The 26,565-nt window shown below is 35.0% G+C and overlaps 1 protein-coding gene across 3 annotated transcripts in view; it reads left to right on the forward strand.

The window, feature by feature from the left end:
* The first annotated feature begins 1,840 nt into the window (after nucleotides 1–1,840).
* Nucleotides 1,841–26,565, forward strand: part of WDR41 (WD repeat domain 41) — a 44,168-nt gene continuing 19,443 nt past the window's right edge. The window contains exons 1-6 of one of the 3 annotated variants that reach the window (XM_082457321.1): nucleotides 1,841–2,300; nucleotides 4,506–4,621; nucleotides 15,279–15,327; nucleotides 16,559–16,690; nucleotides 19,623–19,685; nucleotides 25,161–25,272. In XM_082457321.1, the coding sequence (XP_082313447.1) occupies nucleotides 2,250–2,300; nucleotides 4,506–4,621; nucleotides 15,279–15,327; nucleotides 16,559–16,690; nucleotides 19,623–19,685; nucleotides 25,161–25,272 (523 nt within the window). In that variant the 5' untranslated portion in view covers nucleotides 1,841–2,249. The remainder of the gene's footprint in view (nucleotides 2,301–4,505; nucleotides 4,622–15,278; nucleotides 15,328–16,558; nucleotides 16,691–19,622; nucleotides 19,686–25,160; nucleotides 25,273–26,565) is intronic. The other 2 variants (XM_082457319.1, XM_082457320.1) reach the window with 2 other exon arrangements.

A 26,565-nucleotide genomic window follows, 5' to 3' on the forward strand; every position in this document is an offset into this window, starting at 1 on the left:
TCAATGGAATAGGGTAGAAAGCCCAGAAATAAACCCATGCATTTATGGTCAATTAATCTACAACAAAGGAGGCAAGAATATACAGTGGAGAAAAGACAGTCTCTTCAATAAGTGGTGCTGGGTAAACTGAACAACTACATGTAAAAGAATGAAATTAGAACATTCTCTAACACCATATACAAAAATAAATTAAAAATGGATTAAAAACTTAAATGTAAGACTGGATACTATAAAACTCTTAGAGGAAAACATAGGCAGAACACTCTTTGACATAAATCATAGCAATATTTTTTGGGATCCGTTTCCTAGAGTAATGGAAACAAAAGCAATAATAAACAAACGGGACCTAATTAAACTTAAAAGCTTTTGTACAGCAAAGGAAACTATAAACAAAATGAAAATGCAACCTACGGAATGGGAGAAATATTTGCAAATGATGTGACCAAGAAGGGATTAATTTCCAAAATATAGAAACAGCTCATACAGCTCATTATCACAAAACTCAAACAACCCAATCAAAACCTAAATAGACATTTCTATAGAGAAGACATACTGATGGCCAAGAGGCACGTGAAAAGATGCTCAACATTGCTAATGATTAGAGAATTGCAAATCAGAACTACAGTGAGGTATTCCCTCATAGCAGTTAGAATGGCCATCATCAAAGTCTACAAATAATAAATGCTGGAGAGGATGGGGAGAAAAGGGAACCCTCCTACACTGTTTGTGAGAATGTAAATTGGTGCAGCCACTATGGATACAGGATGGAGGTTCCTTAAAAAACTAAAAATAGAACTACCATATGATCCAGCAACCCCACTGCTGGGCATATATCCAGAGAAAACTCTTAACTTAAACACAGGCACCCCAATGTTCATAGCAGCACTATTTATAACAGCCACGACATGGAAGCAATCTAAATGTCCATGGACAGATGAGTGGATAAAGAAAATATGGTATGTATACACAATGAAATACTACTCAGCCATAAAAAAGGATGAAATAATGCCATTTGCAGCAACATGGATGGACCTAGAGATTATCATACTAAGTAAGTCAGAGGAAGACAAATATCATATATCACTTATATGTGGAATCCAAAAAAATGATACAGACTTATTTACAAAAGAGAAATAGACTCACAGACGTAGAAAACTAACCGTTACCAAAGGGGAAAGGGGGATGGAGGGATAAATTAGGAGTTTTGGATTAACAGATATACACTATTATATATAAAATATTGAATAAACAACAAAAACCTGAACAGCACAGGTAAGTATGTTCAATATCTTGTATAAAGGAAAAAATCTGAAAAGGAATATATATGTATAACTGAATCACTTTGCTGTATACCTGAAACATTGTAAATAAACTATACTTCAACAAAAAAAGTCAAAAAAAACAGAGGATGTGTAGTGCCTTCTATTCTTTAGGGAGATTATGTGAAACAGTATAGCATACAGTTAAGAGCACTAATTTTGGAGCTAGGATATTTGGTTCCAGTGTGTGTAGCCACTTTCTGTTATCCGTAGACAAACTACCCAGTCTTTCAGAGGTCAGTTTCTTTATAAAATAGGGAGTATAGACAGTATAGGGTTACTGTGAGGATTTATATGAAGTCTTAGCACAGTTCCTGTACTACAGCACACAATAAATACTGGCCAGATTTATTCTGGTGTACACACGTGCCACTGGGATTAGTCCGGATGAAAAAGCCTACTGAAGTAAACCTTCTCCAGGCAGCTCTGTAGGAAACCGCGGGGAGATGGAAAGGCTTCCTGGTCCCCAAGCTTGCCAAGTGAAAGATGCAAAAGCCATCTAAAAAGGGAGGGGACTATTTATTCTTGGCAAGCACTTGCTTAACGACGGGCTCCAGTTGCTGCGTTTCGCGTGTCCACCAGGGGCCGCTCGAACTACCCAGGCTCTGGGCCCAAATCAGGCGACGCCCCGCGCGTGCTCACTCGGTGCCGCGCGCGCCTCTGAACCTCCGCGGACGCCCAAGGTTTCGGCTGCTGCTCCCCTGGCGGCTACCCTTAACCAAATCTCTTGCGGGTGGGTACGGCAGCTCTTTGGGGATAGAAGTCTTCCCTCTTCGTTGCGCTCTGCTTCGTACTTCGTATTTTGGGCAAATCTGAGAAGGCAGGTATTAGCGCCTCTATTGAGCTGCTACCAGAGAGGTAGAAGGCTGAGCCTGGCGCGGAGTTCGGGCTGACTGGGGCCTAGGCCCGTGAAACGCCGTTGCTGCCCGGATGTTGCGATGGCTGATCGGGGGAGGCCGAGAACCTCAGGGACTGGCCGAGGTAAACACCGGGGTGGACCCTGCCTGCCACCGCAGAGGCTTTGCTTGCCGGAGCTGTGGCTTGTGTGAACCGGGCTCCTGACCGGATGAGGGAGACCCGGCGGAGGCGGGGCCTGCGGGTTGCGAGGGCGGGGTCGGCGGGGTTGGCGGGGTCGCGGTGGTGGATTGCGGGGGCTCTTTCCCTGAGAGGTAAATCCATGTTCCACTAGGTGTGGAAACTGAAACTGACGTAGTTCAGGAACAGGCTCAAGGACGCTTAACTGGTCTCCCCACATAAACCAGTCTCATTTCAATAGAAAAAGTATCCGGTTTGGTAGAGACTACGAAACGGTGACTGCATATTTACACTTCTGGTTTGTTTGATATGGTGTCGCTTCCCAACATCAACTGATGCTTGCTCATGGAATATGAAATTAATTTGACTATTTATACAGAACCAAAAATATAATTATTTTAAAAAATAAATTTGCTTAAAAATAAAAAAATATATATTTTAGCTGCTATTTTGGGTTCCATAGTCACACTTTCTTCATGGGACTGAATAACTGACCAGACTAATGAGATTTACATTTGAAATGTTGCGAATAAAATAATTTTGGAACCTGAAAAGTGTCGAGGTCTGGAATTTATTTCATATGCCACTGAAGAATAGAATTTGTGTTGGATTCCCTTTTATTTTTCATAGAAAATATTTGTTTTGATTGTTAAAAAAAAACTTGGGTGGTTGTAAGCAGCTTTACTTCTCCGTTTTAACTTCCTCATATTTTTGCAGTTGAGGCTTATTGTCTAATTTTTAAGAAGTATTTCTTATATAAAATTAGGCTTATTTAAGATAGACTTAAATTCTAAAGGTTATGAAAGAATTGTGGGAAAGTGACTGGTCCATTTGTGATATATATGACAATTATGTATTAACCCGATTATTTGATTAGTTATAGAATTTGATTAACTAATTCTGCCGTGCTTGGCAAGCTTTCATTTGGGGGAAGTGGTATACAGTTTTCAGATTTCTTGCCTTTGCTTTTCTCATCAGAACCACTGCTAGAAGGGAGATGGGATAAATAAAAAATTACTGCTTTGAGGGTGAATTAAAAAAAAAAAATTCATGCGTGTTAAATTGTACATTTCTTCATGTAAAAGTACTTCAGTTTTAGAACTGCTGTGAATCTGTACATTATTAGGACCAAAGATTTTCCCTTAATTATGCAAGAACTTTGTATCCAGGCTTCTAGTTTAAGCAGTGTTTGTCTGCTGGGATGATTTTGCCCCTTAGAGGACATTTGGCAATGTCCAGAGATATTTTTGATTGTCACGATTTGGGGGTGGGGGGAGAGGTTGGATTTCTATTGGCATCTAGTGTGTAGAAGCCAGGGATGATGTTGAGCATCCTTCAATGCACAGGAAAGCCCTCAACAAAAGAATTACCTAGTCCAAAATGTCAGTAGTGTCAAGTTTGAGAAACTGCAGTTCAGAGGTTAAGAACACAGGTTTTTATCATGAAATAGTACTGGGTTTGACTATAGAAATGGGGTTGATAAGATCTACCTTACAGAATTATTGGGTGAGTTATAAGCCGTATGTGCTTTACACAGTGTGTGGCATATGGACTGCCACCCATATGTTTGCAAATAGGGATGAAGGTGTGTAGGTTTAGGACTGAGCTTACTACTCTGTATATGTTACCAGTTACCTTTATCAATATTATTGTCTGAAGTTGAATTTATTGAATTCATTGACTGAATTATTTCATTTCTTCCTTTATTCATTCAGTAAACGCGTTGAGTGCCTATAATGGGGTAGGCACTGTTTTAGTCTATATTTTACCCCTTTGACCTTCAGTTTTGTTTCTGCCAAGTTTTAATTGACAAACACCCATCCTAAAATATTTTGTTGGTTTGGCCCATTGATTATTTAGGTCAGGTTTATTGAGGTGTAATTTCCATAAAACAAAATATACCCTTTAAAAACTTATTTTGAGTTCAAAATTTTAAATTTATGATGTGGATTTGTGGTAAGAGAAATGTTTTATGTTAAATTGGCAGTTACTTGATATTAGGGGAAATAATATATAGTATTAGAACATAATATCTTACAGTTTTTTAAACCTTGTGTTCTTAAATGCATACCATGTGTTTTATTCGAATGTGGTCTTTTATCATAAATCATTTTATCTCTTTTTTTCTCTCTTTTTTCCCCCCATTACAAGAAATCTCCTTTACAGACAATAGGTGAAGAACAAACCCAGAACCCCTACACTGAACTGCTTGTACTGAAAGCTCATCATGATATTGTACGGTTTCTGGTACAGTTAGATGATTACAGGTAAGAAACTCTAGTTTTCCAATTGACTGCTGTTTGGAAAGAGTTTTTAGGGAATTGTATGTTAAAAACAACTTCAAAATTAATCCAGCTGTTCTAAAAATTTCAAAACTGATCATTAATAACATTTAGTAGAAATTGACCTCTGCCTCTTGATGAAATATGTGTCTGAAATCTTTTTGCCCAAAAGTCGGGATATTGTTTCTGGTGATTTTATGGTTATTTTTGTTTGTTTCAGGTTTGGTTTTGTTTTTTGTTTTTTTTTTGGTCTTTTTGAATACTCACAAATATATTCTCATTAGTTTAAAGGAAGTGTATGACTTTAAAATGTTGATGAGACTTTTAACTGTATATTAAGGTGAAGCTAAATTTGAGAACCAATATGGGAAATGTTTAAATATCAGGTACCTTCCAGGAATGTACTGTTTTTAGTGGAAGGTAAGGTAAGTATTTAATCTGGATTTTTTGTTATTTGTGAAACCCTTTAAAATGTACATTATTCTGTATTTCCTTGCTAACATGTATAATGTTGTGTTTAATATATTTGCAAATAGAGATGAAAGTGTGTAGGTCTTAGAACTGTAGATTTAGCTTATTATTGATCTGTATATCTGTCTTATTAAGACTTTGTTCAACTATACGCTTATCCTTTGTAGCCTTAATAACATATTACACAATTACACAATTAATTGTGTAACTGTATAATATTTATCTTCCTCTCTAGATGAGAGTGAGGGCCATGTTTTTTTTTTTATTCACCACAGTATCTTTAGTATCTGGCACAGTGCCTTACATGTAGCAGGTTATTAATAGTTGTTAAATGAATGAATGACTCCCTCAACTATTAAGTGTACATGTTGCATGCCATCCTAACTCTCTAACTCCACTTTTCTTGTCCTTATCAGTTATTCCCCTATCATCTCTTAATTTTCTCTTTTGCCTTTGATACTGTCTTTTTTTCCTTCCATTTTTGACTCAGTGGGTGACTGCTACTGTGATTATTTCTAATTCTCACTATCACTGCTGATGTGTTTTAACCTTGTCTTCTCTTTGCTCTTTTTATGTTTTTGGTATTTAGTTGCTTTTCCCATGTGCAGTGCAATTCTGGCACTACCTGGAGTTAGGTTGAATTTTAAAGGTTAAGGGCACAGTCGTGTACAACAGTCCCTTCACCTCAGTCACAGCTGCAATCTCCAGGGTTCCCAGGCCACCTGCACTTCTGACCAATTAGCTACAAATTCCTACTACCCCCTCAGGTTTGATTATTCTCTAGAATGACTAACAGAACTCAGGAAAGCACTATACTTATGATTACAGTTTTATTATAAAGGATATGATCGGGACTAGCCAAATGTAGAGATGCATAGGGCAAGGTCTAGGAGGGTCCCAAATGTAAGGCTTCTGTGTCCTCAGGACACATCACCCTTTCAGCACATCAATGCATATCACCAGTGAGGAAGCTCACTCAAGCTCTGGGTGTCAAGAGTTTTTATTGGGGTTTCATTACATGGGAATGATTGTTTCAGTTATTTGCCTCATGATTGAACTCAATTTCCAGCCCTTCTCTCCCTGCCGTCCCCTCCCTGCTCCCCCAGGTTGGGAGGTCAGGATGATATCCCATGGCTCAAAGCCCCAACCCTCTAATTGCATGGTTCATATTCCCCACATGGCCAGTCCCCATCCTTAAATTGTCTAGGGGTCCACCATGAGTCATCTCATTAGCATAAACTCAGATGAGCTCTGAGGGGCCCAGCTCTCTTTTAGAAACCAGGGACAAGTCCAGCCAAATTATTATGAAAATATGCTCCTCAACTTTTGCTTGAAAGGATTTGCCTTTTTTTACATTACTAGCCTATTAACACAATTTTCATGTTGTGATGTGAGCCAACCAAATTATAGCATGTCACCCATAGTATAATAATCTTCAGCCTTTTTGGTAATACTTACTGTTGCTATGTCCTAAGAGACATTTACTTATTTATTTAGTCAGTCATTTTTGAAACTAAACATTTTTGGAAAGATAGGACATTTGGACAACTAAAGTTTTCTTGTACCATCTTTTACCATTGTAAGATGCTATGTAAATTAAAAAAAAAACCAGAATGATTTCTTAGACCATAATCCCTAATATTTGGGCTTTAAGGAGTCCTCAAATAGTTTTGTCTAAGAAAGCTAAATACAAAATATACAGTATACTTTCAGAATGTGGTCTTTAAATTTTTTTTTAATAGATTAACTGTTAAGATTCCATGTTGATTGCTATCTGTCCTTTAAAATGTCTTCTTGATTATTCTTACTACATAGTTAGAAGAATCTGCAGAAAAGGCCATCTTGTAGAGTAATGATCATTGTACAGGTACTGATATTTGATTACCTTTTCCCAAAGTGGTGCTTGTGTATACTTCAGTTATTCAATGATATAGTAAATGTTACGTAAACAGTAAAAAGCTGTAGATGAGTATATCAGTTATCTGTTGTCCTTGTCAAATATCAGCACAAATTTAGTAGTTTAAAACAAACGCTATTTATTTATTTCACTATTCTGTGGGATGGCATTTGGGTTAGGCTCAGCTGGGTGGGTTCTTTTGTCTCTGCTGGGATCAGCAGATCTTGGTTAGGTTCACTTATGCTTTTGTGGTCACCAGGTAGATTGGCTGGGGTTGGCAGGTTTATAGTGGTCTCAGCTGGGATGACTGGGGTCTCTCTCCATGTGGTTGCTCAAGTGCTAGTTCACATAGGGATGGAGTTCAAATACCAGCAAAAGGGCAAGCCCCAGTGTAAAACTCTTTTCAAGTCTGTTTTCATCATGTTTGCTGTTGTTTCATGGGCTAAAGCAAGTCAGGAGCTGGCGTGAATTCATTAAGTTGATAAATAAACTCTACCTCTTGATGGGAGAAGCGACTAAATCCTATTGCAAGTGGTGGTGGAAATAGGGAGATTGGTGGCCATGTTTGCGTATACCACAGTGAATCTAAATGTCTAGAATAGATTTTTTTAAAAAGCCTACTTTTTGGCTTTTGCAGTCAAGTGAACATATTACTACATAAACCACATTTAGTTCTTTGTACTCAAGTCATGACTTTGTCAAAAGTTAAATATAATTAGGTATGAAGTTTTTTACTCAGTTGCAGACCTGAAGAACTTTCAATCTGTTTTGTTTTAAAAGATTTAATTCTGTAGTGTACTAGAAAAAAAAAAAACTGAAAGAGTCATTTTTGATAAGAAATACATTTGAAAATATACAAATGATGTAACTATTATAAATAGTAGAGCTCAGTGTTTTCATTCTTGATTTAATAGTTTAGATAGTTCAGATATCTTTTTACTGTTACATGTGTACATTATATATGCATTGTCAAATTATAGAAATACCTTTCCAGTTTTTAAATAAATATTGTTATACTTTTTATGTTTTTATTTAGTTTTTATAGACATCACATTCTGGTTTTTTGGTCAGCTGTTGTAATCCAGGTTTCACGCTTCAGGTCTTTAGATAATATCATTTTATTGAGAATTTTGCAGAAGGATTTTCTTGTTTTCTCAGTGGCTCAGCTAAAATCAGTGAGTGGAAAATTTTCTCAGATTGGTTTTTGAAGATACCAAATAAATCCTGTATAACCTAACAGACAGCAGCCTTTTCTTTTCTTCTTTAGTATTTTTTGAACATGAAGTGAGGGTCATATTGATTGGGAGATCACTAAAGAAGGCCAAGCCTCAGCAAGAGTCATCCAAAAAATGGACTGTGCTAAAATTGCATGTAATACTCTAGCATTTGACACATTAAACTAAACTGAGTTCGTAACACATTTTAAGAATAGTTTTCTCTGTTGCTCATTTGACCATCCCTTGCTCCTCCAGGAAACAGACAAGGTTATGTAGGATGGTGATCATGACTGGAAAAGAATCAGATGACCCATGAAATGCCAGACTGAGAATAAAATGTACCTTAGGATGACTGGTGAAGCTGTACGTTCACAAGAATCTGGACAAACTCAGTACAGTTTGATAATTCACTAACAGCAAACAATGTGTTACATCTTTAAGACAATGTTCTAAAGCTAAGAATATCTTTCTCACTAACACTTAGAGAATAGAAGTCAGTAATCAAGATCATTTAGATCCTCCTAATACCTGGTTTCCCTGGGAAGTAGACAATAAAATGGAGTTAAGCATGCAAAAGGTTTATTAGAGAGAAATACCATTGAAGGGAAAAGGGAAGAAGCAGGATTGGACAAGGGGAGCTGTCTCAAACTGTGATGCAGATTTGACAAAGTCTCTGTAAGCCCAATGTGGAGCTCTGGAGGAAGGAATGCTCTTTAGATGAGTCCTGCATTAGGGAAATAACTAGGAGTGTTTAGCCTGCATTGCTTAGACATTGGCTGAGGGCCATCCAAGAATGTGCCCTGGCTTCCGCCAACTTGCTTATGTCCCAGGGGCTGGGGGCCAACTGAGATAGTTTGACTTCAGCTTGAAAGCTGAAATGGACCCTGAAGTCAACAGCTGGAGGCAGATAACCATACTCCTCATAGCTGGGCAGCAAGTCCTCTCTTGAAGGGGTATCTGCAAGTCAAGATCTATACTGCCTTTCTATACAAACTCTATCTTGAGATCAGTAATGTTGGATGAGAGGACATTTTCTTTATAGAAGAATTCAAGTTAGGAAGAATCATGCAATTGGAATATTATAATTTCGCAACCTCTAATAGAATAACAAATTTAGGGAATGGTTATTGATAGCTGTTAACATCACACACACACGAAAAGATTGTTAGAAATTATATTTCCTGTTGGGGTATATAAACTGCTTATGAAGTGGTCTAACCAAAAAGTCAAATTCAAATATGATTAAGTCTTTAGAGCTCTCAATTTACTAGAAACACAGGGGACAGAGGTGCATATCAAATGACAACACAAGAAGGTAGCTAGCAAAAGCCAGACTGTGAGAACTCTGTAAGACAAATGTTTAATTGCAAGGAAAAAAATACATGAAGAAAGAATCAATAGAACAAGATAGACTTTAGAGATCAGTTGCAGTATATGAACCTTATTTAGATCCTGCTTCTAATACACTTAAAAAACATTGTGAGACAGGGAAATTTGATTACACTGTGGTGACATTAAGAAATTAAATGTTAACTTTAGTTGTGATGTAAATATATATTGAAATATTTATTGATGAAATACAGTGACTGGGATTTGCTTCAGAATAATCTGCAAAGGGAGGATTGGCTGTGGTACAGATGAAACAGTATTAGTCATGAGTTGATAATTATTGAAGACACGTTACCTGGAGATTTTTGTTATACTGTTTCCACTTTAATATATACTTAAATTCTTCATGATGAAAAGTTTAAAAATGATATATATTTGATATAGAGGAAAAAAATGCCAATTTAAAAGGTATTTTTGTTTCAGTATAAAATAAAATTTTTTCTTAGATATTATTAGATGCAGGAATCACACAGATGGACATGAACCCATCAGCTTAATAAAGTAATAACTAGCAAAAAGCTGGACTAAAGGTTGTAGCTTTGATATACAGCCACAGTGGGTTTCCTAATTTTCACCCTGAGTTACGTAGACTTCACTGAATCACGGGTACTGCTGGACATCTGCAAGCCTCCCACTCGGATGTAAGTTTACCTCAAAAATAAGAGCAGACCAGAATGTTGCCTCTTTATGCACAGACAAATCTCAGAGAAAACCCAGAAGGGTCGGAACTGAGCATACTCAATTCATTCTCTTAAACTCATTTATTACATCAGTGGGACAGAGAGAGGCCAAGAACTTTCTCTAGTAGAAGTTCCTTCAGAGACACTTGAGCTCAGAGTAGTGGAGGTTCCCACTAATAGAAGTCACAGGGATTTTTTTGTATTCTAATACTTGTAAACTTGATGTAGTTTAGCTTTCTGTTTGTGATTTGGGGGAGGGGAAAATTTACCAAAGGTTTTACCTTTCCAAATGACCATGGGAACTATGGAATTTTTCCATCTCTATTCTATTTGTGAGACATTCATATTGGAATTGTGTTAATACATATGTATTACTTAATCAAGGAAAAAAAAGTTTTAATGTTCAAGTACATTGTGAAAGAATCAGTGACATCAGTATCTATGGTTCCTGAAAATGCTTTGAAGTTGCCTTTAACTTCTCTTACAAGTCTCTGTCTACAAACTTCTCTAACTTTCTTCAAGTAATTTTAGAATACAAGATAAGTAAAAGTTCATTTTAAGTGAAAATTTTGTTATTTTTTATTTTTGTCTGGTTTCTGGTATTAGCATTTTTCAACTTTACTGCATTGTAAAAACTGTATACTGTTTTAGTTGCATCATGATTAGAAAGTACTTGCGGATTTGGTGGGAAGTTAGTTAACCACAGGGACTTCTGTATTGCCATAATAATACTCTATTATTTTTCCAGTGCTTTATGGTTATGTAAATATTGAATACAGGAAAGTTTATGTTCAGGTTTATGGATTATCTTTTTTATGTCCTTTAAGGTTATGTTTGAATCTGTAGCACCTTTGACTTAATTGAAATAAATTCTCTTGAATAAGGACTATTAAATAAGCATGTAGGTAATGGACATAGGAATTACTTGTGGAAATATTTTATTTTATACAAATCTTTGTGAACCTTTGCTATACTTTAAGCCCACAGTTGGCAAGAATGAGAGTGCTTTCTCTGAGCTGTCCAAAGAAAAGTGTTTAAAGGAAATGATTTCTATAAATTGAAATGAGTATAACTGAGAATTCTCAATGGATTCATAATTTGGACCCTGTAGCATTCCATAATAATGTAGACTGTGAGCTCTTCAAGGGCAAGAACTATCTCATTGATCTTTACCCTCAGGATCAAGCATATAGATACACAAAGTTAATGCTTAATATATAGTTAATGCTTAATATTTCTTGAATGAGTGGATCATTGACTCTCACAATTAATTTAATTCTCATAATGAGGGGAAGAGAGGATGGAACATTCTAGAAGCTCTGCTATAGGTCTTCATTAAATCACACTTCATGTTTTTAAACTTTTTTCATGCGTATAGTTTTTGCTTAGTCATTTAATTAAATGTCATTAAATTAAATGTACAGTCTCAGTGAGTATTTTTAAAGAGTTGGTTTCAAGTTGAGAAAACTTGAAGGTTATGCATAAGAATGGGACAGGAAAATGAAAAAAATAAAAGGAATTTATTTTTGTATGTGGTGAGATTCTGGGCTTTACATATTTTGAATTTCTAGTTTTGTTTTGACAATATGTTGGTATATTAGTCATGATTGAGGGGACAAGTGAGGTTACATTAATACTATTAATCTATTTTACAGAGCCCTTTTAACACTTAAGTGTTTGCTTATTCATTTATTTACTGAAAAAGCATTTCTTTAGTCCTTTAAACCTGCTAGACATAATCAGAAATTTGTTGGACTAGAAAGTACCATATTAGAAAGATCAATAAATACGACATTACTAAATTTCATTGATTCTAAAAAGCCTATTTTTTCCTATTGTAACATCTTTAAAATTTGGATACATCATATAATTGATGGTGTCTTTCATTAATAATTGACATCATTTTTTCCTTAATAGTACATAAAATAATAGTATGTCTTATATTTGATGAAATATAATACATTTCTAAACAATCACTAAGTTTTAAGATCTTGAATCAAGAACAACATGTAATTGATCTTGGCATTTCCCTAACACATGACATAAAATCTCACTAAATACATTTTGTGCTAATCAGTAAAGAAGGATTTCTCTTAAAATCTTATCTTTAGATTTGAATCTTTGGATTCTATTAATTTAGAATGTTTAAAAATTTTTTTGGTATATTATTATATGACAGTATAGCCACTATTCTTCCTTTCATTGACTAGATTAAACCTTATTGACATCTTAATTACTTCTTTTTTATGGTTCATTACTTCTTTTAATCAATTACAGTGTATCTTACTGTTAGGGATTCTTGAGTTGAATTTTCATTTCTGAAAATTTGGAGATGGCTGGAGTGTGTGCTTGACTGATGAGGATAAACTGATTTAGTTTAAGATAAACTGATATAGTGCTACTAGTTTTCAGTTATTCATCCTAGGAGAATGGATAATTGTAATTTGCAAATGATCTCCCACCCTTTTATTAGTTAGTTTGTGATTGGTACTAATATGTAGCAAAGTCATACTGGTTTACATTTTAAAGCTTCATGTTTCCTCTTTAGAGCAGGTAATAAGAAATACTGGAATGGCAAAAAAAAAAAACCCCAAAACAATAGAATATATGAGAATTGAAAAGCCTGAATAATATACACACTGGGTAGTTGACCTCTGAACAATTAAAAAAAAAAAAAAGGGCTGTGATTTCATGCATTACTGTTGAGTGTTGTTTAGATTTAACTTTTGTTCACCACTGATTGAATTAAAGTTTGAGGTGAAATGCTCTGTATCTCATTTCTAAACTCTCAACCGTTCAGTCAATCTCTCATTGTGAAGTCATGAGATTCAGACATGATAAAACAATAATGAGAAGTTAGCAATCAGGGTTAGAAAAAAGTATGTATTTTAAACCTGCACTCTTCTAAAAGGGAGAAAAGCAATTATAAGAGTTTCAAGAATCAATAGAAATTGATGTTTTATACCAAAGAAATCTTAAGACCTTGAGTTCTGCCCACCCCACCATCATGATACAAATAAAAACAAATCAGTAGGCCTAGAAACATAAGCTATTAAAGATTTACATCCAGCAACTGTTTTTGATACTCAAGGCATTGTTTAGTGTTTTGATTCAGAAAATCTATGTAATTAAACATAAGAAATTACATTTTAAAATATAAAATGATTGTTTTCTTTTTAGTCTCCATATCTTTTATATTTAATTTTGAAAATAAAATAAATGTTAGGTATGGATTTTAAATAATTCTTTGTGTGATTTCTGTCTAGTTAACTAAGACGTTTTAAAGGTCCTTTCTGTTAAAAAGATACGTAGCTCTATATTAAAAAATTACTAACGGACTTTGTCAGACTGTATTAGGCCAGTTTCCCATCTCCTGGATAATCTCGTAGCTCCTGCAGTAGAAGATTTAAGCAAAGGATTTTGAAACGAGTGCTGGGTATGGGAATTGTCAGAGCCAGTGAAGACAATAGCTATTTGTGAGGCTTTGAAACTGAGCATGAGAAATTGGAACTTGAAACTCAGTTTGGAGTGTTAAGGAAGTGTTACATGACTGAAATAGCGAGATTATATGGATATCTATAGGGTAAAATTCAATAGAACAGATACTCTAAGGAACAAAGTAATTCTTGTGTCCTAATATATCACTTCTCTGCTTTTCTCCCAATGACACACATAAGGCTTAACAATGATTACTTTAATGAAGCTCTTCAAGGCATGCCCAGATTTTTGTGAAAACACACTAACAGTCTTGCAAGGAAGTAACACGTTTTCTAAATGCCATAGCTGCTAACGGAGTACCATTTATTAGTGCTTGTTAACCATAACCGCATGCAGTTCATAGCTGGCTGTCTATAATACCACTTCTTTCTCTCCTATTCAGAAAAGCAAACCTTGAATTCAAGTGAATGAAAGTGATATTATGGGAACAACTGAATTGATTTTGATTCCTTAAAGAATCATTTACAGCTCTGCAGTGACCTAAGTGGGAAGGGAATCTAACGAAGAGTGGATATATGTTTAACTGATTCACTTCATTGTACTGTAGAAACTAATAAACATGGTAAAGCAACTGTATACTCCAATTAAAAAAAATCATTTACAAACTTGTGTACTACATTATTAATAACAAATTACTTGACATGCTTACAATGTGATTGCTGTACACCACTGTGTGGGGACACTGCTTGAGAGTAATGTTTGATTTTATTATAATGCAGGCACTATGATGAATAATCCTGTGCCAGTGATTTTTCTTGATAGTGTTTGTGTCATGGTTATCTTCTGCTCTACAAAATATAGATGATTGTTCCTTGACATGTAGTGAATGGGTGGTAAAGAGGAGAGAGAAGCTATAATTTAGTTCATCACAGCTCTTTTTTCATGCCATGAAGCAAACTTACCTTTACCTCTTTTCATTTCAACAATTTTTGCTGAAAAAAACAAAACAAAACAAAAACCAAACCTTCCAAACCAAAGAACGCAGTATTTATGTGGAAAGACCACAGAGCTGAGGGGAGCAAAGGAGAGAAACTGGCTTTAAATAGTAGAGTTAAAATATCTAAATATCTTTACCTAGAAAGTAAGGAATCTAAGGACATGATTCCTTTGTTCCACTCCTAGAATATCACTTCCTGTCACTGTAGCTTTTCCTCAGCTTGGTTTCATGTCACTTAAGTCAGGGTTTAATCATTATAATTTTAAAGCAAGGAAGAACTTTAAAGATCATTGATAGATCTCCCTTATTCTTAGTCTAGCAGTTTATTCATTTTAACTCTCTGAATGGTCTTATTTATCTTTGGATTCTCAGTACCTGGCACAAAACTTAGAAGGTATTCTGTAAATATTTGTTAAATTAGCTTAAAGAACTTAATCTGTATTGATACTAGTAAGTCAAAATACCATTAATAAGGTCTGATGGTATCTTAGTAATCTTAGCACTTAAATGTCATCAGTGATTTTTTTTTTCTTGACCTTTTTTCTCTAACCAGATTTGCATCTGCTGGTGATGATGGAATTGTAGTTGTGTGGAATGCCCAGGTGTGTATTGTTTCTATGTGGATTGTGTAATAAAGACATGACTGTATGCATTCATAAACATTATCTGGAGATATACCTGCATATCAGTAGGTTGAGACTAATTAATGCTCGAAAGGGCTGCTTAGGATGAATCCATTTAAAATGAGGACCAATGTTCCATAATAGAGTTTTTTTATTTAAGATTTTTTCCTGATAAACAAATGCTAGATTATGAAAATAAAAGTTTTAATCTTAATTAAACAAAATTTAAGTTATCAGCAACTATGCACTGATTCTGAAAATGAATCAGATGTTGATTTCTGTGGAAGACAATTTTTCTGTCAGAATCGTTTGATAGCATAATATAGCATTCTTATCATGTTTGACTATAATAGTAATGTAATAAAAGGTTTATTTTTTCAAAAATATTTAAGGCTTTACCAAATTTCTCTAGGACTTCTCTTCTGATCCTTGGATTCTCAAATTATTCTCTTTTGAAGCATTTATCTTCTTGCCCTTGTTTGGGTTGTTATCTGGTCTGACTCAGTCAAGATCCTCATTTTTCGGTGGCTTTGCCTGTGATTAAAGCAGTTTTTTTAACATTACGTGCATCACGTACATCATGAAATCCTGCAACCTTGGAGAGATTTGCAATTTATCTTGTATTTACATTGCGTTTTTGTATGTTTACTACTTGGGAAATCAGTGAGAAACTGATAGATGAAGACATTGGATGGATGGGAATAGCTGTTGATGTTAGAGACAAGTAGAGTCCATACTGACTTTACGAGTGGTTGATACATTACTGGATATATATATCAATTGTTGTTACTGTTATGCTGACTTTTATTTTCTTCCACAGCGTTATAACTGTGAAGACTTAGATAACAGATGCTTGCATAATGAAGACTCCTTATTTTTTTCCTGCTGATTAAGTTACTGATATTTTTATGCTTAATTTACACAGTTATAATCTTAAAACCATATGGAAAGAATACTCCTTTAAACTTCCTATAACAATCTGCTAAAAATTAGTATTTTCTATTAGAAAATAATTAAAATTAGTTATAGCTACTCTTTTAGCACCTAATGTTTAGATACTATTTGATTGTTTAAAGTTAAATTGTAAAATCTAAGTAATTTCAGAGGGAATGTGTATATTTTCTACCTGGTGATTTTTCTTAATGTTGTCATTTAAGATTATTTAAGTTATGAAATATGAAGTACTATTAACATTTTATTGATATTTCAGACAGGAGAAAAACTTTTGGAACTCAATGGACACACTCAAAAGATAACAGCTATTATTACATTTCCTTCTTTGGAAGCTTGTGAAGAAAAAAATCAAATGATCTTGACAGCCTCTGCTGACAGAACAGTTATTATATCCTTAAATCTAGAACCAAGTGACATAGCTATGGTGATCCAAGGGACCAATACATATGTTATTAGTCTTTATCCTCTTGGGGTCTGTCTGTACATTCTGTTTTAGCAAAAATGATTTTGTTCTAGCCTTCATAAGACAGTTAAAAGTATTAGACGTCTGAAAAGTATTAGACGTCTGAAAAGTATTAGACTGGAGATTGCAAGTTAAGGCTTATTGTTGTTGGAAACTTCATAACTAAAGCTGTTTTTTTCAGAGTTACTATTATATCAAATTACATAAAACAGAGGAAATGGGGGAATGTGGGCTTAAAAATATTTATCATCTCAGATTGCTTTTCAATTTAGAGAAAGATGAGTTGAACTGGAGAATAATTCACATTTTTTTTTTTCTGTTCATTGTACAGCAAAAGAAACTTAATGGCCCCAACCCATAAGAACTTTTTGAGAATCTGAGTCTGGCAGAAAAGCAAATTACCATCTGCTCAGTGTTTAATATATTTAGTATTTTATTTTATTTTATTTTTATTTTTGGCTGAGTTGGGTCTTCATTGCTGCGCGCGGGCTTTCTCTAGTTGTGGTGAGCAGGGGCTACTCTTTGTTGCGGTGCGTGGGCTTCTCATTGCGGTGGCTTCTCTTGCTGTGGAGGACGGGCTGTAGGTGCATGGGCTTCAGTAGTTGCAGCACACAGGCTCAGTAGTTGTGGCACACAGGCTTAGCTGCTCTGCGGCATGTGAGATTTTCCCAGACCAGGGATCAAACCCATGTCCCCTGCATTGGCAGGCAGATTCTCTTTTTTAATATTTATGTTTCCTTTGCCTTTTTAAAAAAAAATTTATTTTTGGTTGCATTGGGTCTTTGTTGCTGCGCGCAGGCTTTCTCTAGTTGTGGCGAGCGGGGACTACTCTTCGTTGCAGTGCGCGGGCTTCTCATTGCCGTGGCTTCTCTTGTTGCGGAGCACGGGCTCTAGGCGTGTGGGCTTCAGTAGTTGTGGCTTGCGGGCTCTAGAGCACAGGCTCAGTAGTTATGGCGCACGGGCTTAGTTGCTCCACGGCATGTGGGATCTTCCTGGACCAGGGATTGAATCCATGTCCCCTGCATTGGCAGGCAGATTCTTAACCACTGCACCACCAGGAAGCCCCATATTTAGTATTTTAAAACAATTAAAAAATGTAAATGATCATTCCTTCCCATACTTTTAGTTGAAAATTTAAGATGTAGTAGCCATAGTAAAGTGTTATAAATTGCTTATATGTGCTAGGCATTGTTCTATTTTACATTTATTAACCCATTTAATCCTTATAATAAGTATTTCTATTATTTTCATTTACAAATAAGAAAAGAGAGGTGCAGAGAGGTTAAGTAACTTGCCCAAGGTCATGCAGGAGTATAGGGCAGAAGGCAACAGACTGACTGCAGAGTCAGAGCTCTGAATCACTATGTAATACTGCTTTCATAAAATACTTTTCTTAAACAGACTTAGCCCTTTTATATTTGTATGTGGAATTGGGTCTGTGAAAGCCATAGCTCAATGCTATGGATAGCTAATCTTTCATTACTTTTTTTGTTTTAAGGTATCATAGATTAACTTTAAAAAGTCTATGCTTATCTGAGAATTCTATTTAAATAGCTTCAAGCATTACTGAAGTAAGTTTTGGAGTAAGTCCAAAGGTATAGGTGTTTCTTAGGCTTCTGTAGAACCAAGACATAGTTTATGACACACTTTAAATGAGCTCATCAGCTGAAGTGATTTCTAGACAGATTGCCAATAGGTGAAAGAATTTGAAGAAAAGGTTTAAGTGGAGATAAACCATATTTTGTGGTGCTTACAATATTGCATAAACAGGGGCATAATATGCACTCATGTTTAGGTCAGAGTAGCTTTACTACTGTTGCTCTGTTGAGGCAAATGTTATTTTATGGACTAAAGGTCTCTTTTTTGGGTTTGTTTTCAGCATCATTATAATCTCTGCAAAAATAGAATATCAAATACTTTTTATTAGACTGTTCCTAGGGTACTATGATACTATTTGGAGCCAATTATTAAAATTACTATTACAGTACAGATGTGAGTAGCTGGGACAATATCAGTATAAACTTTAACTGTAAATGATAGTATAGAGTTATTTCCTTTGCTGAATGACGTGTTTTGTTTAAAATAATTTCAGGTTGCTTTGTTGGCAGTTCCTTTTATTCATATGAATTCTAAATTTACCCTGCTTGGGTCTTTGCTGTTAACTAACTTCATTAATTAAATGCTGAGGGTAGACTTTATATCTTTGTCAAGTGATGGTCTTAAGAGTACACATATTTATTTGTATGCAAATGTGTTCTCAGATATGATATAAAATGTATATCTTACCATAGGAAATGGTATGAAAAATCTGAAAATCATTATGCTCCTTAGGTCAAACTAACCTTGGACATTTTATGAGAGGTCCTCTAATTATTTTAAATATGTATATAGGTAATAGGAATATACTGTTACTGTCTTCTTTCAATCAAGATAACAGTAGTAAATGATGCCAGGCACATTGAAGGAGCTTTCAGTAAATGTTAATTAATGGGTGTGATAGTTTTTAGTATAAATATTTTATGTTCAATGTTTATTAGATTACGGTAGACTGTTTTGGAGAATAAAACTTTTTATATAGTTGCAATATTTAATGCCTGTAAACATTCAGTATTCAGACCATTCATTTTGTTGGTGTTTTCAAATGGTTTGATAGTAAAATTTACCTCAGACTTATTTTAGATTGTAAGTCTGCTATGCTAAGTTGATGAATTGATTTTTGTGGTAGTATAAACATGAAATATTTCATGCTTTATATATTTTCTATGTAAATGTGTAATATTTGTGATTTATTTATTAGAAAAATTATAATTAAGGTTTTAAAATTCTGCTGAGAAATTATTTCTTAACATAAATTTAGGTATGGGATTGTGATACTGGCAGACAAGTTCAGAAAGTGTCATGCTTCCAGTCTACTGTAAAGGTAAAATCTTAATCATATACTTTACGGTAATAATCTTTTTGTTTCAGAAAAAATTGTTTAATGGTTTAGATGAAATTACTTTTGTAGGTTTCAAAAATTATTTCTTCCACACATACACAGTCACTTGATTCTTCTAAGACTAGATTTTGGGGAGTATATACATTAAATGCTAGAATTTTGAATTTTAAATTAGAGCAAGAGGTGAATCTCTATAGTAAGATAAGGAAAAAGGTAGTACCTAGTATGTTTTTAGTAGGTAATTCTAGGAAGAGATATTACTTTCAAAGTGACTACAGCAATAGCTAGTCTCTTTTTTGTTTGTTTGTTTTAGCTTTGAACTAAAACATGGAGTTATTTGTCCCTCACCATCTATCTTCTATAAAATGATAAGGGTAAGACATAGCAATTACTTAGTTCCAGAACAAAATCTTTTGTGGCTAATTGGCTGCTACTGTTAGGTTCATTCATTTTATAAACAAATATTAATCGGAGCTTATTACTTGATAGGAACTCTGCTACATGTTGGAGAAACAAACTTGGATAAGACTTGGCTACTTTGATTTCTGTAGAAGAAATTACCTTAAATGTTCTCAGAAAGTACACTGTTTTTCAATAATGTCAACAAGTTTGGGGAAAGATACTAGTAAACTGAAATAGTGTTTCCTCATTTGCTTTGAAGATTACTGATCTCTGTATTGGAGCTAAGACTTTCAATGTAAAAAAAAATCAGTGTGCCAATAGTCAAAGTATTTCATTTTTTTTCCCTAAAAGGCAGCATCTCTGGTAGCCATCTTATGCTACTATGCTATTCTGATTATCAATTTAGAAAAGTTTCTGGGGAAGAAAGTGCCATTTATTATATACTGGTATCCAGTTTTACATTGGACTGTCTTTGAAGAAGTCAGTAAAGTATTGACTTGATCAAAATCTCTATGCTTTATGTGAAAAGATGCTCCTATTAAATCCCTCAAAAAATAGTCTTGCTTATTTGACTGAGATCATTAGGATTCAAATGAAAATATATGCATTGAAGGAACAGGGAAGGAGAAAAAATTTAGTGTATTTTGGGGAAATTCCTTTGGTGAGCTGTTTCATGAACTGGTCAATAAAAAGTATCTTATTTCGGTATGGTGAAAGGACGACTATTTTTTAGTGAGCAGCCTCCTTCCCCTTGAAAGTACTTCTTAAAGGGGTTTTACTGTACTGTTAATCAGCTAGATAGTTGTATTTATTCCCACTGTGATCCTGTTTCACATTAAAAAAAATCGTTAAATACAGCATTTCACTCATTTTAGTTCAGTGGTTCAGTTGTTCTTGAACTGATAGTTTATCAAAGAATTTCAGATCGTTAATAAATATAAGAAATGCTATTATTTATTTTTTGAACTAGTAAAGTTTCTTTATAAGAGATGATATTAGCAAGGAGATGCTGAAGTTGGCATTTTTATTGTCATTGAGAATATAATCAAAATGATCTTCCTGGAAGGCAGTTCTTTATGAATGAATCTTAAAAAATTATTATATGAATTGACCCAGTGATTCTACTCCTAGAAAACTCTTTAAAGAAGTGATAAAAACTTGGGCAGAGATTTATGAACAGAAATATATATTACAGATATATTTTATAAATGGATGATTGGCAGTATCCTAAATGTCTTATAGGAAAATAGTTAAATTATGGTAGATATATATGCTAAAAATGGTTTCAGAAGAACACGTAGCGTTTGGAAAATGCTCATGATAAGATGTTAAGTAACAAAAGCAGTATAGTATCCTCAACAAAACACTAGCAAACCAAATCCAACAACGTATATATAATAAGGATTATGTACCATCATCAAGTGAGATTTATCCTAGGAATATGAGTTTAGTTTAACATCTGAAAAATCAATCAATGTAATATACCATATATGGTAAGAATAAAGGATGGAAAACATATGATCATCTCAATAGATGCAGAGAAAGCATTTGACAGACTCCAACATCCTCTCATGATAAAATACTCAACAGACTAGCAGTAGACGAGAGCTTCCTCAACCTGATAAAGGGTGTCTAGGGAAACACAGCACCTAACATCATATTAATGGTGAAAGACTGACTGAATACTTTCCTCCTGAGTTCAGGAACAAGACAAGGATGTCTGCATTTGGCATTTCTCTTCAACATTGCACTGAAGGTTCTGACCCAGGGCAGTTAGACAATAAAAATGAAATAAAAATCATCCATAGGGACTTCCCTGGTGGCGCAGTGGTTAAGAATCTGCCTGCCAATGCAGGGGACATGGGTTCGATCCCTAGTCCGGGAAGATCCCACATGCCGCAGAGCAACTAAGCCCGCGCGCCACAACTACTGAGCCCGCGCTCTAGAGCCCACGAGCCACAACTGCTGAGCCCAAGTGCCACAATTAGTAAAGCCCGTGTGCCTAGAGCCCATGCACTGCAACAAGAGAAGCCACCGCAAGGAGAAGCCCGTGCACCGCAACAGAGTAGCCCCCACTTGCCGCAACTAGAGAAAGCCTGCGCGCAGCCCCGAAGACCCAACGCAGCCAAAAATAAATATAAATAAATAAATAAATTTATTTTAAAAAAAGCATCCAGGGGGCTTCCCTGGTGACGCAGTGGTTGAGAGTCTGCCTGCCAATGCAGGGGACACGGGTTCGAGCCCTGGTCTGGGAAGATCCCACATGCCACAGAGCAACTGGGCCCGTGAGCCATAATTACCGAGCCTGCACATCTGGAGCCTGTGCTCCGCAACAAGAGAGGCCACGACAGTGAGAGGCCCGCGCACCACGATGAAGAGTGGCCCCTGCTTGCCACAACTAGAGAAAGCCCTTGCACAGAAACGAAGACCCAACACAGCCATAAATAAATAAATTAATTAATTAAAAAACTGTTGGGAAAAAAATCCACATTAGAAATGAAGAAATAAAACTCTATTCACAAGTGACATGCTCTTCTGTATAGAAAATCCTATATCCATAACAAAACTATTAGAACTAATAAATGGATATAGCAAGATTTCAGGATACAATCTCAATATACAAAAAATTAACTGTATTTCTTTAAACTAGCAATGAGCATTCCAGAAATGAAATTAAGAAAATTTATTTGCAATAGCATCCAAAAAATAACATAGAAATAAATTTAATAAATTTAAAGAAGAGCTATGAGACTTGTATACCAAAAACTACAAAACGTTGAAAGAAACTAATGAAAATATGAATACATGGAAAGAAATTCATGGATCAGATTTAATATTGTTAAGATTGCAATGTTACCCAAATGATCAACACTGGACAGAATCTCAGCAGGCTTTTTTCCCTCAGAAATTGACAGGCTGATCTTAAAATTCATGTAGAAGTAAAGGGGACCCCAGAATAGCTAAAACAGTTGTGTAAAGAAAACAAAGTTTCAAGGTTGAAACTTACAAATTTCAAAGTTTACTACAAAGCTGTAGTAATCAAGACAGTGTGGTACTGGCATAAAGATAGACATACAGATCAGTGGAATAGAACTGAGAGTCCAGAAATAAAACCTCACATATGTGGTTAATAGATTTTTGACAAGGGTGTCAACTCCCTCCAATAAGAGAAAGAATAGTCTCTTCAACAAATAATACTGGATCTAGGTATCTACATACAAAATAATGAAATTGGATCCCTACCTCATGACATATCCAAAAATTAGTTCAAAATGGGTCAAAGACCAAGATATAAGAGCTGAAACTATAAAACTCTTAGAAAGAATGAATATGAGTAAATCTTTGTGTCCTCGGGCGGTACAAAGTGTCACCTTTGTGTCCTAGATGTGATAGCAAAAGTATAGCAACAAAAGAAAAAAATGATAAATTGGACTTCATCAAAATGAAAAGCTTTTATACCTCAAAGGATACCATGAAGAAAGTGAAAAGACAACCAATAGGATGGGAGAAAATACTTGCAAATCATATATCTGATAAGGAACTTGTATCTTGATTATATAAAAAGAGCTCTTACAAATTAACAATAAAAAAGACAACCCAATTAAAAACAAAGAATTTGAAAGACATTTCTCTGAAGAAGGTGAGCAAGTGGCCAATAAGCACATGAAAAGAAGCTCAACATATTAGTCATTAGAGAAATGCAGTTCAAAACATAATGTGACACTATTTCACATCACTAGATGGCTAATATCTAAAAGACAGATAATAACAAATATTGGTAAAGATGTGGAGAAATTAGAACCCTCTTACATTGTTGGAGGGACTGTAAAATGGTACAGCCACCTTGGTAAATAGTTTGATAGTTCATCAAAATGTTAGAGTTATCATTTGACCCAGCAATCTCACTCCTAGGTATTCGCAAGAGAAATAAAAATGTCCACACAAAAACATGTACATGAATGTTCATAACAACATTACTCATACTAGCCTAATGGTGGAAACAACTTAAATGTCAATGAACTGATGAATGGATAAAATGTGTATAACCATACAGTGGAATATTATTTGGCAATAAAAAGGAATATAGTACCAAGATTAAAAAATCAGAGATTAGACACAGTAGGACCTCTTGAAGTACAAACTGCACTGATTATTTTCAACCCTTTTTATTCCAGCAGTTTAAAAAGCAACCCCATCCTCAGCCCAGGGAAGACTACCAGAACCTTTTCCTGTTTTTTTTCTTTCTTTTTTTTTTTTTTTTTTTTACATATTCTCTCTTGCCCTTGTGTTCACTCAGAGTTAATGGGTGGGGAGAGAACTATTAAAGTTGTGGACTTTAAAGTACTATTAAAGGTAAAGGACTTCTACCAACCTTGAAACAATTTCCTGAGTCAAGAATTAGGAGGTATTAATTTGAAAGATACATAAAAACTAAGGTCATATTTTCAGTTTTATTTAAAAAGCAGTTTCGTTAAGCTTGTGTATTAGTTGTCTGTTACTGAGTAACAAATTACCTCAAAACTTAGTTGTTTAAAACAATATCTCAGTGGTGGTGGTCAGGAATAGAGAACAGTTTAGCTGGATGGTTCTGTCTCAGTGTCTCTCCTGAGGTTGCTGTCACCTTCAGGTGACTGGGGTTGGAGGTGTTAGGGGGTCAGATGCTTGGTGAGTTAGTGTTGGTTGTTGTCCAGAGGCCTCACTTCCTTGCCTCGCTTCCTTGAGGGTAAATAAAAGATGTCAGCCACAATTAAAAAAAAAAAAAAGATGGATCTTTCTCCATGCGGCTGCTTGTGTGTTTTCACTGTAGAGTGAGTGATGTGAGAGAGCAAGGAGGTAGCCACCATGTCTTTTGTGACTTAGTCCTTTAAGTCACACACCATTCCTTCTGCCACATTCTGTTCATTGGAAGCTAGTGACTTAGCAGAGCCCACATTCAAGGGGAAGAGAATCAAGCTCCACCTCTTGAAGGGAAAGGGTATCAACTTGACGTATTTTAAAACCACTGATGAATGCTTGAATTTCTAAACCGATAACTATTTCACATGAATTTTGCAGTGTTTAGCTCTTCTTCAGAGACTAGATGTTTGGCTTTCTGGTGGGAATGACCTCTGTGTGTGGAACCGAAAATTAGATCTCCTGTGTAAGACTAGTCACCTTTCTGATACAGGTAAAAACAGATCAAGGTAATTGTGAACCATGATAGACTCTAAAAAGACACAGTGAATCTTCAAAGAGACTTTGCATGAATACAAAGGAAATATAGATTTTCTTTTTAATTCTGAATATAAGATGTAGCCGTATTTCTCCAATTCAGGTTAAGAGTTGTGTAAAATATATTTCCATCTCAAGTTGGAAGGAGAAGATCCCCCTTCCTTTGGCTTCCCCTTCCTTTCTAACAGAATTTCTCAAAAGTGATCAAGAAAAACCTTTTCATATATGCTTCTGGGCCATGTCTTAAACTGAGTTTGATGAGCATGTTGACCCCTGGAAGCAGATCTTTATGACTTTACAATAGCATTTTCTTCTTTATTTGTAGGGTCATCAGACTTGGAATAGATTCCTAAGGATGACCTCATTTTACAGTTGGTTTTACTAGAGAAATTTCACTCATGTGCAAACTTACTAACAAAATTCTATTTTCTCAGAATTCTGTTGACATATACTTTTGGTTTTAATAGAAAAAAAATCAGTTTTGACTTATATTGATATCAAGGAACTTAAAAAATAAAAATAAAAATTTATTCAGAGTAAAAATATTTAAGTATAAATGAGTAAATTTAAATGACAGTAACCTTGAAGTCATGTGATACACTATTAACTATTTTTGTTTCTAAAAGTAGTGAAATGAACCCATGGACATCCTAGAAGGAATACAGGCATACCCTGTTTTATTGCAGTTTGCTTTATTGGGCTTTGTAGATACTGCATTTTTTACAAATTGAATGTTTGTGACAGCTCTGAGTCATGCAAGTCTATTGGCACCATTTTTCCAACAGCACTTTTCACTTTGTGTTTCTGTCACATTTTGGTAATTCTTGCAATATTTCAAACCCTCCACCAGCAAAAAGATTATGATTGGCTGAAGGCTCAGACGGTGGTTAGTATTTTTTTAGCAATGAAGTATTTTTAAATTAAGGTACTAATATGTATGTTGTCTTCTAGACATAATACTATTGCACATTTAATAGATGACAGTATAGTGTAAACATAACTTTTATATGCACTGGGAAACCAAAAAATTTGTGTGACTTGCTTTATTGTGACAATTGCTTGATTTTGGTGGTCAGGAACCGAACCTGAAATATCTCCAAGGTATGCCTGTGTTATTAAAGCATGTTGTTGTCGTCTTAAGGGTATTAGGAGCCCTGTGAGTTGCATTTACACTTCATTACTGGAACTAGTTTATCTCCACATGGGTATTATAAAATACCAGAAAAATAATATGATGTCTTAGCAAAAC

The sequence above is a fragment of the Balaenoptera physalus genome (assembly GCF_965194825.1).
Source record: "Balaenoptera physalus genome assembly, chromosome: 3".
Lineage (NCBI taxonomy): Eukaryota > Metazoa > Chordata > Mammalia > Artiodactyla > Balaenopteridae > Balaenoptera > Balaenoptera physalus.